The following is a 16,253-nucleotide window of genomic DNA, read 5'->3' as shown; positions in this document are numbered from 1 at the left end:
ATAAGCCTTTTGAAAAGTGGGGCCCGCTGGCTGGTCCCCACAATGTAGGTGATCTCAGGTTTTACTATTCTTATGGGGACATTTGGTCCCCACAGTGTAATATAAACAAGGGCACACATCACACACACACACACACACACACACACACACACACACACACACACACACACACACACACACACAGCTTGAGCTCACGGTGGAGAATCAGACCAATGATCTCTGCAGTTTTACACACACACACACACACACACACACACACACACACACACACAGCTTGAGCTCACGGTGGAGAATCAGACCAATGATCTCTGCAGTTTTACACACACACACACACACACACACACACACACACACACACACACAGCTTGAGCTCACTGTGGAGAATCAGACCAATGATCTCTGCTGTTTTACACACACACACACACACACACACACACACACACACACACAGCTTGAGCTCACGGTGGAGAATCAGACCAATGATCTCTGCTGTTTTACACACACACACACACACACACACACACACACACACACACACACACACACACACACACACACACACACACACACACACACACACACACAGCTTGAGCTCACTGTGGAGAATCAGACCAATGATCTCTGCAGTTTTACACACACACACACACACACACACACACTCACACACACACACACACACACACACACACACAGCTTGAGCTCACTGTGGAGAATCAGACCAATGATCTCTGCAGTTTTACACACACACACACACACTCACACACACACACACACACACACAGCTTGAGCTCACGGTGGAGAATCAGACCAATGATCTAAAAGTTAACGCTCCTCTTTCTGAAGAATCGAGATGAATTCAGCTTTCACAGTGTCACTGAGCTTACGTATGATGATCTCTCTCATGCTCTTCTCACTGGTTAAACTGTCATGTGTGATTTCTGAATATTGTCCCTCATTAATTATTTTATGATGAATCTGCAACGTTCCCAATATATTTAACTCTGGGAATGAGATCTGGCCAGTTATTTAAGAATGATGCTTTATCTGCCTCACTATTCAGACGCAGCGTGTCTTTCTCAGCTGTTGCAGTGTTTGATCCTCCTCTCTCATCTGAAGATCATTCTCCCGATGCTTCTCGAGGTTAGAGAACCTGGAGCACAGAGAGAGGCAGAATGAAAGAGTGAGATAGAGTGTGTTATGCACAGACAGCCCTTACGGAAAATATGTATACTTCAAGTTCATTTTATGAAGTATACTTCAGTAAAGATCAAGTATATTTTTAAGTACACTTTATGTAGTAAGTATACTAATATCAGTGTACTTGTAGTAAACTTGAAAGTGAACTGTTTCAATACTGCATGGGACTAAATTGACCCACTTTTTAGTATGTAAAAGTGTACTTTTAAGTGTACTATAAGTGTAACAGTAGTAAACTTTAAGTGCAAAACTAGTTCACAACTACATTTCTCATTTGTACTGCATCTGTACTACAAGTGAACTTTGAAGTATACTCTCAGTATAAAACTACTGAACTAGTAGTTTACTGCAAGTATAATTGAAAGGTTTCATGTAAGTTTTTAAGATTATCTTTAAAAGTATTTAATAGGCTACTCTATCTAAAGTGGAAACAACTACAAGCCAAGTATACCTAGAAGTCTTAAAGCTACACTGTGTGAGATTTTCTCCCATCTAGAGGTGAAATTGTATATGACTACCAACTGAATATTACTTTCCCCTCCCATTCCGAGGGCAGCCGTATTATGAGTAATCTCCCCTCGAATTCGTCACGGTGCCACTGAGTAAAAGCTTGAAAGGCAAAGCTTGAATTTACAGGGATGTCCCTCTTTGGCTAATGTATTTTCAAGATGGAGGCGCAACATGGCTCACTCGCTCGTATGTATTCTGAATGGCAGATTCTACGCTTACGAGAATACTTGATTAGTTGGTGGAAGTAATTACACATGAATGAGCACATATAATTTTGAAAGAACAAAGTGTTTTTTCTAAGAATCAACTTAAAAAATTGCACAGTGTAGCTTTAATTATACTTATAAATATATCTTGATCAAAAGATAGAGTACAAGTAAAGGCCGAATATACTTAGACTTTTCTGTCAGTATAAGTCAAATATACTTAAGTGCAATTTTAAGTATATTTCTGAGAAGTATATAAAAAGTAGACAAAGTATACTTTCTTATTTTTAGATTAAAAGAAGTATACTAATAGCACACTTAAAAAACCCTTACCAGTCAGGGATCACTGGTGATCCCAGATTATTTTAGTTCAAAATATGTTTGAGCTTATATATCTCAATATTAATAACAGTCTGGTTAATTTTGAGTCTTGAACTATAAACTCTCAAGTGTTGGCTTTCTAAATGTATGTGTGTTATGTTTCTATTCAGAATTACTTATGAGCAGTAACCTTTTTATTTTGGGCATTTCATGTATGCAGCACTTGCCAAAATTGGGGGTGATGGGGAAGGGGTTTTATCTTGATTGATCCAAGATGGCGGCGCGAGTACATCGCGAGGCTCGCGGTCTCTCCAGATTCTGTAATTTAGCAGTATTTTTCTTGCTCATTTCGGGTCTGTTCGTCCAGAACAGTTGTGCCTTAACATCGTACACCCAAGGTGAGCTTTTGGATATTGGTTTGCGAATTTCCGACAGTTTTATGGACAACCTTCGACTCCTTCCTGAGATCGCCAGATCACCCGAGGCTATGCACTCTGCCCGGCCGGGCGGAAGTGCTCGCAGGCGCCGGCGAGATCGTAAACAAAGGCGGGGGAAGCGCGGAGGACTAAGAGCTAAGCTAAAGCTAACACCACACCGGCTCTCTTTACCCAGCATTTTCCTTGCCAATGTACGGTCGCTGTTGAACAAAATGGAGGAGATTCGACTCAACATCACATACAGCAAGAGACTTTTGAACTGTAATGTTCTAATTTTCACGGAAACATGGTTAAACAGCGGAATACCGGACAACGCTATTGAGCTAGCGGGACGCCATACATTCCGGGCGGATAGAACATTAGATGGCTCCGGTAAGACCAGAGGTGGTGGATTGTGCATTTACATTAACAAAGCTTGGTGCACAAACTCTGCTATTGTTGGGAGACATTGTTCAGCTAACCTTGAGTTTCTCATGGTTAAATGTAGACCGTTTTATCTACCGCGGGAGTTCACTTCCACTATTATAACTGCAGCCTATATTCCCCCGGATGCTGATGCCAAGTTTGCTATGAAAGAACTTCACGCAGCCATCAGTAAACAACAGACCGTTCACCCGGAAGCTGCGTTTATTGTTGCGGGTGATTTTAATCATTCAAACTTAAAGTCAGTGCTACCGAAATTTCACCAGCATGTTTCCTGTCACACCAGAGGAAACAAAACCTTAGACCATGTTTACACAAACATGGCTGAAGCTTACGTCGCGACACCCCTCCCCCACTTGGGACAGTCAGATCACCTTTCTTTGTTCCTCACCCCCAAATATGCACCTCTGATCAATCGCGTGAAGCCATCAGTGAAGACCATCAAGGTGTGGCCTGCGGGGGCAGATTTCTCACTCCAGGAAAGGTTTCTACACACAGACTGGAGTATGTTTGCTTCTCAAGCCACCAGTGGCTCTCACACGGACATTGACTGCTACACCTCCTCTGTACTGGATTATATTAATACCACCATTGACAGTGTTACAACCCAGAAGCAGATCACCACATACCCAAATCAGAAGCCATGGATGAACAGGGAAGTGCGACTCCTATTGAAGACACGCAATACTGCCTTCAGATCAGGAGATGCACAAGCCTATAGCACATCCAGAGCAAATCTGAAAAGGGGCATCAAAGAGGCCAAGCACTGCTACAAGCTTAAGATAGAGGGACACTTTTCCAACGCTGACCCTCGGCGCATGTGGCAGGGCATTCAGGCCATCAGTGACTACAAACCCTCTCACTCCACCCCCGCAGCCACTGATGTCAACTTCCTGAACGAGCTAAATGACTTTTATGCTCGCTTTGAAAGAGACAACAGAGAAACTGCCACCAAGCTCAAATCCTCAGCTGACCACCCACCGATCACACTCTCCTCCACAGATGTCTGCAATGCACTGAGCAGGATCAGCGCGCACAAGGCTGCTGGACCAGACAACATCCCTGGACGCGTACTCCGGGCATGTGGGGAGCAGCTCGCTGGGGTTTTTACAGACATTTTCAACCTGTCTCTTGCCCAAGCAGCTGTACCAACATGCTTTAAATGCACTTCCATTGTGCCAGTGCCAAAACACTCCAGCCCGAAGTGCCTTAATGACTACCGCCCTGTAGCACTCACACCCATCGTAATGAAGTGCTTTGAGCGGCTGGTCCTGGCACACCTAAAAGACTCTCTACCATCCACATTGGACTCACACCAGTTTGCCTACCGTAGCAATAGGAGCACAGAGGATGCAGTCTCCATGGCACTGCACTCTGTGCTCACACATCTGGACAATAAGAACACTTATGCACGCATGCTGTTTGTTGACTTCAGCTCAGCATTCAACACTGTCATCCCAACTAAGTTAATAGCCAAACTTGGAGACCTGGGCTTCAACACCTCCATGTGCAACTGGATTTTGGACTTCTTGACCAACAGACCCCAGAATGTTCGATCAGGCTCCAACTGCTCCACATCCATCACACTCAACACTGGTGTACCACAGGGCTGTGTGCTAAGCCCGTTCCTCTACTCCCTCTTCACCTCCGACTGCAAGCCTGTGTACGGATCTAATTCCATCGTCAAGTTTGCGGACGACACTACGGTGATTGGTCTCATCAGCAACAACGATGAGACTGCCTATAGGGAGGAGATCAAGCACCTGGCCACATGGTGCACCGAAAATAACCAGCTCCTCAACACCACCAAAACGAAGGAGCTCATCGTGGACTTCAGGAAAGTGTCAAGAGGCACACACGACACCATCTACATCAATGGAATGGCTGTTGAGCGTGTCTCCAGTTTCAAGTTCCTGGGGACCCACATCTCGGCGGACATGACCTGGACAACCAACACCTCCAGCCTGGTCAAGAAGGCTCACCAGCGCCTCTTCTTCCTGAGGACACTGAGGAAGAATCAGCTTTCCTCCACTATCCTGGTGAACTTCTATCGCTGTGCAATAGAAAGCATCCTGACCAACTGTGCTACAGTGTGGTATGGGAGCTGTTCTGTTGCAGAGCGCAAGGCACTGCAGCGGGTGGTGAAAACCGCCCAGCGCATCACTGGGACTCCACTACCTGCCATCGAGCACATCCAGAGGAAACGCTGTCTGCATCGAGCTCGCAGCATCCTTAAGGACTCCTCTCACCCAGCCCACAGACTGTTTTCTCTCCTGCCTTCCGGCAGGCGTTTCAGGTGCCTCCGGACCAGGACCAGCAGACTAAAGAACAGTTTTTTCCCCAGAGCTGTCTCTTTATTAAACTCTAACCCTCATTGATCCCACTCCCCTTATATACTGATTGACTCTCCTCTCCCTCCTCACACCTGCCTCCATTTTGTTATTTGCAATACTATAATGTTCATTTGCACTGCTGACTGTTATTACAGTAACAACTGTTTACATATGCATCTTGCACTACTACCTTGACTGGAATATGCTCATTTGCACTGCCGACTGTTTATTTACAGTACCGACTGTTATATATACATTGCAATATCGTACCTTAACTGTAATATGCAATTACTTTCCACTGCACTCACTCGGATAGCTTCTGTCCAAACTTTATTTGCACTACTTTAAATCCATTGTTATACTGCTCATTAGCCTAACTTATACATATATCTATTTGTAAAATTCTGTTTATAGTAATATCCATCTGTATATTATGCTCACATTCTGTTTATAGTAACAGCCATCTGTATATATATTCATAGTACATATCTATCTGTAAAATTATGTTTATAGTAACAGCCATCTGTATATTATATTCAGTACATATCTATCTGCAAACATTCTGTTTATAGTAATAGCCATCTGTATATTATTATATTCAGTACATTTCTAGCTGTAAATTCTGTTCACAGTAAGAGTTATCTGTATATATATTCATAGGACAATCTATCTGTAAATTTTTGTTTATAATAGTATTCAACTCTATATTTATTCAGTACATATCCATGTTCTGCACTTATGAACCACTGTATATCCTGCACTTGCTGCTATTGCACTTCTGGTTAGACCTAAACTGCATTTCGTTGCCTTGTACCTGTACTTGTGTAATGACAATAAAGTTGAATCTAATCTAATCTAATCTAATATGGTGTATCTTGTGAATCTATTGTTTTTCCTTTTCATGTTTGGTATCATTTTAATTGTCTCAGTGCGATTGGTAAAATGGTCTTAATTTCATTGCAGTCATTGGTTTAATGAGAAAGACTGAGAACTTAGGAGAATCCTGTTTCTCCTCTCTGGGTGATGTCTCTTCCAGATCTCCTGAAACCAGGTGCTTCCCCCTGGGGGACATGGACTGACCCAAACAACTCTAAACAATATTGGTATAACCCTTTTGTTCTGGTATTTAAGGCTAGGTGACAGACCAGTCTTCGGGGAACCTGTAACCAGGATCATCCCCCATCCAGTGCTGGTCTCCCGTTGGAAAACACTCACACACCGCTGTGTGTCTCTGTCAGGAATGCATTGCTTACTTTTAGAGTCATCTTTGAGTAATTGATGTCATGTATTTATTATTTCTGAATCACTTGTGTAATTGGCATGATACATTTTACCTGACAAATAAATGTTAGATCTTGATTTATTCTGCATTTTTCAGAAATCATTATTTCCAGTAGATTAAAGTGCAGTCTGGTGTTTCCGCTAATCTCTGTCCAGGATAGATCAAACCGAAGGCACTATGGATGGAGCATGGGCACATCATTAAGGAGACCTTCTGATTTCTGACTATCACTGACTTAGCAGGTTACAAGCTCGCAACTATTAAAAAAATGACACCTTTGTTATGAGTCAGCAGTGAGCGGCCGCTTAGGGTAAAATAGTTGCACTGCATCCTCTGACTATTTCAGGACTGGCTAGTTTGTGATCCAGCCCAAAAAAAGTCATAAAGTCATAAAAGGATCTGCACACGTCGACTCTCCAACTGTTGATTTATTACGCTTCAATAGAGGACACACAAAAGACCTGCAAAAACCTGCTATAAAGTGCTAAACATTTCCTCAATAACTCTAGTCGTCTCAATGATGCCAAAAACTCTCTCAACTACAACAGTCACAGATGTTCCTCTACTGGACACATTTCTCTAGAGTTGATGCTGAAGTTCATGACAGATCATTGTGTTCATCACAACACAGCGGTCAAATGTGTGAAATGAACAGCATCTTTTCTCCAAAGCAATAAGAGCACAAGCTTTGTTGTAGTCCAGACTTTAAAGTTAGGCATCTTTACAGATGATCATTTTAATAAATAGATAAAAACCTGCGCTGACAAACACTTGCAGTGCTGTGGATGTTTTCCAGGAGCCGCTGGAGGAGAAACGTGTGCAAAAGCAGAACAAAAGCTCCTGGAGACACAAACTGTGCTGCAACTACAGACTAAACCATGACTTGATGGAGCAACATGAGAAGAAATATTCCAGCTCTACGTGACGAATCTCACATTCTGCTTCTACAGCATCAGAACGCTCAGCTGCTTTCATGGGAAGAGCATCACTGGACACTTCTTTTCTGCTCTTTGTTGAAGTGATTTAGACACTCCAGCTGAATAATGTTTAATCGGACAGATTTTGTGGAGCTTCGTTCAGGTGTCCTGACGTTGGAGGAAGGCTGAGACTGTTGTAGAGGACATGAAGCTCAGAGAACATATTCTTCACTGCCAAATATCTGTGCTTCAGCATTATTATACAACAAATCATATTTCAGCTGTCTTCTATCAGGACAAATAAAGGAAAGGTTCATAAGGACACAGACATAGAGCTAGTGACACAGAAGTGGCTCAACTTACCCACCAATAGGGGTATAGCATGTTGTCACTGTTGTGCATTTTCCCATGACAGTCTTACTTTACAGCACATTATTCAGAATGTCTATTAATTAAGAATATTTCCATGCAGTGAAATATCCAAAATATCCAAATGTTAAATTATGACACGAAAAAATAAATTTAGAAAAAAAGAGCTTTTATTAGATAAAGAAAATATGAAATGTTCCTCATTGCAGTTCACCAAACTTTGTGTGTTTGCAGAAGAATATAATCACATGAAAAGAAGAGCTGGATTCTATTTGCAACAACTGTGTTTTTTAAGAAAATTAAACATTTCATAGTTTATAAAAAAAAAAACATTTATAAAAATGTACATAAACAATTCACCAACAAGTATGAAATACAGTCAGACAAATATACATATTGCTATACATTTACTTTAACATTAAACTTGTTTTACCTTCCCTGTATTTGAGTTAAAAATAAAAAAGTGGGGAAACGGTCTAGAGATGCGCGGTTGGCGGTTACAGCACATTATTCAGAGTCTCTCTCATTCAGAATATTAAATAAGCGGATAAACCGCGGATCGGGCGGATGACGTGACGAAAAATAATATTTAAATTAAATTCGGGCGGGTGGCGGGCGGTTGAACTAATCAAATGAAAAATATATGTATACAATCAGCGGATGGCGGGCGGGTGCGGTTTTGAAAATTGGTCAAAAACGTTGGTGCGGATGGATGGCGGACGGATGATGAGTTTTGTGATGCGTTGCAGATGAAATAATAGCCCATCCGCGCATCTCTAAAACGGTCCATTAACTCATGACAGTCTTACTTTACAGCACATTATTCAGAGTGTCTCTCATTCAGAATATTTCCACTTCTGTGACAGAAGTGACGTCGATGTCCGGTTTAGCAGTAGCATTGGCCGTCAGGCAAGTGTTATTTAAATAAAATTCCTGATATACTTACAAACTTTCCAATGCCTCGTTCTATATCGAGTACAGAACATATTTGTACTACTGTAGAAGTTTGGTACCATTCTGGGCATTATTAACAGGATAATTTATAGGGGTGTAAGAAAAAATCAATACACTTGAGTATCGCAATATTTTATTTTGCAATACTGTATCGATTTTCAAAAACGCAATATCAATTTTTTTTACGTCCAAAAATATTCATGGTAAGACCGTAAGACAGTGGTTCACGTTTATGTTGTTTAAATCCCTACCACTAGATGGCTATGCTGAGACGCACCACTAGTGTCCTCGCCAGGCTCGCCTAACGGTGCGTGTCCACTGGACATTTTAGGATTGACAGCGGACCGGGGAAAGCGTTGAGAGCGACCAAGAGCGTCAAAAAGTTGGGCAGCTCTCGACTTTATGCAAATATCAAGCGAAAAACGCAGTCGGCAGCCAATTGATGTGAGGTTCGGGATGTGACGTCTGTCCTGAGAGTTTAAACATATGCAAACTGTGCCGGAGTTTATGCTGGATTTAGTGCGTAAATCATTTTGTTTACAAATTAGATGTTGTGCAGTTGTTATATATATGTTAAATATTTCATTCTGGATGTGTTTATTGTGATTATATTGGCTGGTTTTATAAAAGTTTATACAATTGAAAGGATATCTTTGCTTGGTGCATTTGGAAACAAAGCTCGTCTATTTCTAAATGTAATCGCGTGCATCGTTCACACCAAACGCGCATAGAGCGTCTGGCGCAAGTGATTTCAATGTTTCACGAGTTCACACTTACATATAATTTGAAGGGGTAAAGTTTAATGCGTATTTGGCGTGCTGTCCGGAGGGAGGGCTCCAAGCTCGGAGTTCGGCCCGAACCCAGAGTACTCCCCCCGTATGTAAGTGTTTAGGACTAGAAGCGTGGAGAAGGGGTGGTGGAGGGATGCTGCAAACTGTCAATGGAATGAGGTGAGACTGCTGAGTAAATTTGCACCTCTTACCATTGATTGCTGAGTGCTCTCCACTCGTGTTAATTATCTGAACGTGCTCCTCCCGAACCTTGTTAATAAAACATCATTAAGTCAATGCAAAGACGCATTTACGCGCGTCTGGAGGTCCTGCGGCGCGAATGAGGCGTTTAGCGCTGCGCGGTAGACGCTAATTCGCCTCATTCGCGCGTCCAGTTCTTTTTAAATCTTTTATCATATAAAACTTGATTTCAATATATAACACATTCATTTTGTTCACTTTCATCCACTTTCATTCATTTTCGTCCAGTTCATGTTGTTGTTTTGTATTGTAACAGGGGCTATGGATTTTCTTTTATTATGGCCTACTTGAGCATATAAAAATTTGCTCAAAACCTGTGAACCACAATCCCAAACTGGCAGTTTGATTTTCTGTGTACTGAATTGTTTACCTAAATTACACTTCTTTGACTTTTATGCACATTGCACATCATGTCTTTTTTTAAATATTGTTTATATATTTTACTTAAAAAAATCCCAATATATCGCCTTATGCACAGTATCGAAATATATTGCAATATATTGAATCGTGACCCATGTATCGTGATACGTATCGTATCGCCAGATTCTTGCCAATACACAGCCCTAGTAATTTACCAGATACATCATAGGATCCATAAGAGCCTGCACTAAGCCATCCGGCTGATATCTCTAAATAAGCTCTAACTTTAATAATGTTCGACCAAGGTAGAAAAGGCTTCTGGGGGGTGTTTGGCTCGAGGTCATGGTGCAAAGGACCCTAGGTTGATTTTACTCCGAAACATCCCTTTAAGTTCAATACTTGAATATGATTATGTGATAAATATGTATTTCCAGGTACTTCCAGGATCATTATTTACCCGTGATCTGTTTTGAATCAGCAAGTGGAAGAAGCCTTCATGTTGCCCTCAGTCCGAGCTGTGAGAGAAAGATGAAACATCAGATTACACAAACACATCAGCTGAGCAAAGAGAAACATTTGAGTTTAACAATGACTTCATTTTTCACATTGAATCCCAACAGTCACTCCTTACAATGAAAGAAAACATTTAAATGTAATGTTTAAACATTACCTTCATTGTGTTTGTTCTCCAACTCTTTAGCCAGATTATTCTGGTTAATCTTCCTCAGGATGTTCACTGTGATCTTCACAGCTTCTTCTGGTCCTAAACGTGCCACCATTGTGTCCACTGTGTCTAAGACATCTGCGTTCTCCATTTCAGAAGTTGAAATAAGCTCATGATTCCTCAAGTACCATTGAAAGCGCTTCAGTTCATCTTTTCCTAGATCCCTCAATGTCTGCTCAAGCAGCTCTTTAACAGACGCCATATTCCTTCGCTGATTCACTTCTGCAGGACAAAAAGAAAAAGATCTTCAGTATTTTTTTACTCTAAACAGATGATTCGAAGTATTCAAATGTTTTTACAAGTAGTACAATTAGTAGTCAGAGGTGCAAAAACATTATATGTTGCCATGGAAGGACTGAATAATACATTTGCATGATCTAAATTAATTATTTGAGCTAAATAATGTTGTAAAATTATTGTGTGTATAATGTAGATATATTTTAGCTCCTCCTATGAACTTGCCATAGCACATTAATTGTAATATCCATTTAACAACAGTACGCAAGCCGAAGTTTTACCACCTCCCTACAAAAAGGAATCAAATTAGTAAATTAAGTTGTATAGAACTACTCAGAAGAACGATGTGTTGACGTAATCGATTACATTAATTATGAAAAAAAATGCACCAAAGCGGCACACTGTTTACATTCACCCCTAATCCCATCATGTTTCACATAAAACAAGACTCACCAGAGCAGATGCTAATTAACTATTAGTTCTTCAGTAATTATTATTAGTTATGCAGTAAGAAACAGTATTCTAAAGTGTTATTGAGGTATTGATTTCAGATTAAACCGTTTTAAAATCGTACCTGTTTGTATCTTATAATCCAACAGTGTACAACACAATAGTCACGATGGCAACAGCTGCATTTGTATGAAACAACAGAGAGCGAGTCCATGATACTGGATGGCATAATTAACTGTACACAAAATTTTGATTTGACTGTGTTTAAATATTTGATCAGCTCACCAAATGCAAAACTTCCACAAAGTAAAACCCGTTCCTAGCGAGTGTATAGCGCTGCTGACTTCAGTGACCCGGATAAGCCTGTGTTTCTGTTTTCAGCGGTTGTTATCTGTTATCTTACCGCTGGATGGTATGATTGACCAATCAGAATCAAGTATTCCATACAGCCGTGTAATAAACTCTTATAAAGATTACTCCTCCAATGAACTAGAGAAGAGTAAACTTAATAAAATATACATTCTGAGACGTAAAACCCCCACCGCTAGATTACGAACTGAAGGTTTGTATACACTGTAGAATCTAATTAGATACTCCTAATTAAAAAAAGCATGCAAACCGATTGCCTTAAAAAACTAAGTAAAGTGAAATGGAAATAGTATGTTGTACTGGCAAATGCTTAGTGAGTATAGTTCACTTACACTAGAGTTCTAGTAACTAAAAAAGACATGTAGAGAGAACTTGATAATTTACTTTAGATTTACTCTTGACTTAGTATAGTTACCATTGTTGTGTTTCACATGCCTAATGGTGAAGTCTGTGACTCAAGCATGGGCAATTACAAGATATTGTCACAAATATAGTGGGATTATAGCAACCCAATTAAAAGTTTCACAAGGTGTTAATGACACAAGTGTTAGCAATACAAATTTAAAAGACCATTATTCAACGTAAAAAATAGACTAGTAAATGATTTAGTTAGAAGTTATGTCACCTTTTAGAATAGAATTACAATAATATAAATTAAGTTCCAAGTGCCCAACCAAAAATAACACTGATAATCATAATGGTGAGTTCAAACAAAAACATTTTAGGAAAATCAATTTATGAAGTCAGCTTATGTGAAGTTCTCTATTAATATTGTATTGACAATTCAATACAATACAATTGAATGCAAACAGAGAAAGAAAACTGCAGAAGTGGAGCAAATGAGTGATAAGTCTATTAATAATCGCCCTGCCTCAGAAACTCTTTTTGCTTGACGAAATGTCACTCAAACCGAACAATTAATCTAACTTTGGGTTTTCTGAGTAACCAAGCCATAGTATGTAAATAGTACAGATTACTAGAATTTTTATAATTAAGTTAATACATTAAGTAAAGTTAACTGAAGAGTGTTAGAACAACTGTTGGATTTTACAATGGTAATTCACCAATAAGTAAGAAAGTATATATGAGATTTCTTTGCAGTGTCATTAGCAATTAATACAATGTTCTACAATGTAAAGCTCCTCTTTCTAAAGAATTGAGATTAATTTAGGTTTCACAGTGTCACTGTACATACGTATAATATCACAGATCTTTCTCATGCTCTCCTGACTGGTTAAACTCTGTGTGATTTCTGAATATTGTTCCTCATGAACTAGTTTCTGCTGACAGAGTTTATCTGCAATGATCTGGACATTTGTAACCCCCTGAATGAGATCTGGCCAATGCTTATAAAAAAAAACTGTGATTTACCTTCCTCACTATTCAGACGCGGCTCGTCTCTCTTAGGACGAATCTGATCAAGATCATCTTTGTCAATTGTTGCATCCCAGACCTTCTCCTGATCCTCTTCTCTGATAAGAGTAATTTGAAGATCATTCTCCAGACGAGTCTTGACCTTGAAGTAGTTTGGGGGAGCTTCTCTTGTGAGTGTGATCCCTTCTTTGGGATGGATAGAGGCACCAGGAACATCAAGAATGTGTGGCGTGTTCATGCGAAATGGCCTGCCAGGTCTGGGATGCTCTATTGGGTCATTTGGAAACTTTTGTTTCTTAACTTTTTCTTTTGCATGATCATCAACTGGAAACAAGTAGAGATGTAGAATGAGAGGATCTTTAGAATGCATGTAGAGAAGAAGATCACAGTGTTCATACCATCCCATTATCCAACTTATAATTAAAGTTGTAATAGAGAAGGATGGTTGGACAATCTTAGCATGGAATCGGGTCAACTGCACAGGTTCTGTGGTTATTCCCTCGTCTTTTACGGTGAGGACTTTCACAGCATCTTTGAGAGAGGGGTCAGACTCTCCTAAACAGGCGTAATGGGGCAGATGAACTTCCTCCAGTTTCCCTGAGATCACCGTCACGTCAATCACTGGACCGACCCGGTTGCACTGCAGCCTCTCCAGCTCTGCGTTGAGGAAGAGTCCGTCTAGGGTACGGTACTGAAGGGTGACGACACAGTCACAGACCCATCGCATTCTGGTCCTGACACACTCGTAACGGCCTGGGTCAGTGCTGACCCTGAACTTTGACCCTCCTTCATCTGTACAGGCCGACGGCTCAATCTGAAGCCACTGATCAGAATCAGCTATATGGACACAAGACTGACAGTTCAGCAGCGGGTGAATATCGAGCCCAGAAGGTTTGGGCTGAGAGAACCTGTGAAGAACCAGAAGAAGGCAGAAGCAAAGAGTCAGCTGCTTTTATTCATCTCAGTTAATGTTATTTTCAATGTTTATTAATACATTATTAAAATCAAAAGTTGTATCTGTCAGTATTATTTAATGGACCTGAACTAACATGAACTAACAATGAACAGATGACTAACTAACGTTAACAAATACAGTTAATGCATTAACGAATGTTAACTAATGGGACCTTATTGTAAAGTATTACCAACAATTCAAAACCAACAACATACAAACAGTTTACTATAAAAACTATTTGACAGGCAGTTTGACAGAGAGAAAATATAAAGCTAGTATATAATGCTGCGACTGACACCTGTGATGTCCCTCACTAATAACAAACAATCTAATATAACAAACACATATATACTATAATGAGAGTTTAATTCACACATAATTGTCCAGTTATGTTTATGTTTAACTAGCCAACATGAACTCTATATTCTCCATCAATAAGCTCAAGCTGAATAATGTGTCCAGTCTTCTATAAATCAGTGTTTTTACCTGTGGATATTTTCACAGAGGTGGACAGATAAAGACCATCAGCAGTCTGGGGTGGACAGAAATGTTCATTATCAAACATAATAAATGAGTTTGACTATAAAGAACTGGACTGTTTTACTGCTTACAACACAACTGTCTACAGTTAATTGTGCTTGATTGTAACTGAGGAAGTGCTGGAATAGATCAAGTAATACTGAGTGAATTTGACTATTTCTGTCTTATTCCTCGTCTGCAGGAATATTAATAGAAAAGAAGATCACACTACAGCTAGAAAATTACAGACAATTAATAGCAAATTACAGTTTAGAGATCGTGTGTGATCAGGAGCTTTAGAGAAATACCAGTAAATCAGTCTTAAGCCCTATTCACAGAGACCTCACAACTCTGAAACTGAAGGAGAAATAGATTTATCTCTAAACTAACTAAAATGAAGAATAATGTGTTTATAGTCTCTGCACAGGAGAGACTCTGTGTTGCTTCAAAACAAAGGAAAATATGTATTTATTGGTACTGGCCAAAACATGTTGAGAAATATCAGCATATGGAGTATCAGCACAAACCCAATATGGTGCATCTCTAGTGTTTAGTGATGTATGAAGAACAGAGGATTGAACTATTATTCAGTCTGGAGAAATCCTTCACTAAGACACAGTATATTTCACTCACCCGGTTGTGTGTGTATCACTGTTGTTTCTCTCAGGACGCTGTTTAATGTCACACAGAGACACTGAGGAGTTAGAATCAACCAAAAATCCAGCATAGAGGGGTTCAGTGAATGTGGTGTTGAGTGTGTGTAAGTGTGTGAGTGTGTGTGTGTCAGAGACGCTGTAGAAGGACAGAGTGCCGGCCGACACGTCCACATACACTCCTGCTCTCTTAGAGGATGAAGAGACGACAGGAATATCAGTGCCTTTATTATTGTGACGGACAAAGAATCTGTCATCAGAGCAGAGCAGACTCCAGGATTTGTCATTCCATCCAAACTCACAGTCTCTCCCTCCTTTCCTGCTGATTCCTTTATATGACACTGATATAGCAGCATAATCTCTGCTCCATTCAGCCTCCCAGTAACAGCGTCCAGTCAGACTCTCTCCACACAGAACCTGAGGATCCTCATCAAATCTCTCTGGATGATCAGGATACGGCTGATGCTCATACACACGCTTCACTGTCCTGTTCTCATCAGACAGAATGAGTCGAGTGTTTGCTGTGTTTGGATCCAGTGTGAGATCACAGGCATCTGAACACAAGAAGAGAAACATTTCACTAAATGACACAAATCAACAATAAATCACTAAATGATTGTGTGTGTAGACCT

At 40.3% G+C, this 16,253-nt stretch overlaps 2 protein-coding genes across 3 annotated transcripts in view; both read right to left on the bottom strand.

Annotated features, from left to right (window-relative positions):
* The window catches only part of LOC311286248 (NACHT, LRR and PYD domains-containing protein 3-like), a 67,762-nt gene that overhangs the window by 2,298 nt on the left and 49,211 nt on the right, over window positions 1-16,253 (bottom strand). The window contains exon 9 of the mRNA XM_084402374.1: window positions 14,622-16,175. Coding sequence (XP_084258500.1) covers window positions 15,598-16,175 — 578 coding nt within the window. The 3' untranslated portion in view covers window positions 14,622-15,597. The remainder of the gene's footprint in view (window positions 1-14,621; window positions 16,176-16,253) is intronic.
* On the bottom strand, window positions 765-14,624 carry LOC311286271 (NACHT, LRR and PYD domains-containing protein 1 homolog). Of its 2 annotated transcripts, XM_084402413.1 has the most exons (4): window positions 13,492-14,624; window positions 11,011-11,286; window positions 10,798-10,855; window positions 765-1,150 (listed from the first exon to the last, which is right to left on the bottom strand). In XM_084402413.1, the coding sequence occupies exons 1-3, from the start codon at window positions 14,219-14,221 to the stop codon at window positions 10,815-10,817; spliced, it is 1,047 nt and encodes a 348-aa protein (XP_084258539.1). In that variant the 5' UTR covers window positions 14,222-14,624; the 3' UTR covers window positions 765-1,150; window positions 10,798-10,814. The 2 variants fall into 2 exon arrangements, with proteins under 2 accessions (XP_084258539.1, XP_084258538.1); XM_084402412.1 differs by lacking the exon at window positions 765-1,150 and having other exon boundaries at window positions 8,148-10,855.

The sequence above is a fragment of the Rutilus rutilus genome (genome assembly GCF_951802725.1).
Source record: "Rutilus rutilus genome assembly, chromosome: 2".
Taxonomy (NCBI): Eukaryota; Metazoa; Chordata; class Actinopteri; order Cypriniformes; family Leuciscidae; genus Rutilus; species Rutilus rutilus.
This window is presented reverse-complemented; position numbering and strand designations above follow the sequence as displayed.

Excerpts from the sequence above, each read along its gene's own strand:
- LOC311286271 (XM_084402413.1), bottom strand. The coding sequence starts at position 14,221 with ATGCGATGGGTCTGTGACTGTGTCGTCACCCTTCAGTACCGTACCCTA. Across the intron at positions 11,287-13,491 it reads GCGTCTGAATAGTGAGGAAG|AAGTGAATCAGCGAAGGAAT; the intron begins GTAAATCACAGT and ends TTTGTCCTGCAG. Across the intron at positions 10,856-11,010 it reads GGAGAACAAACACAATGAAG|CTCGGACTGAGGGCAACATG; the intron begins GTAATGTTTAAA and ends TTTCTCTCACAG.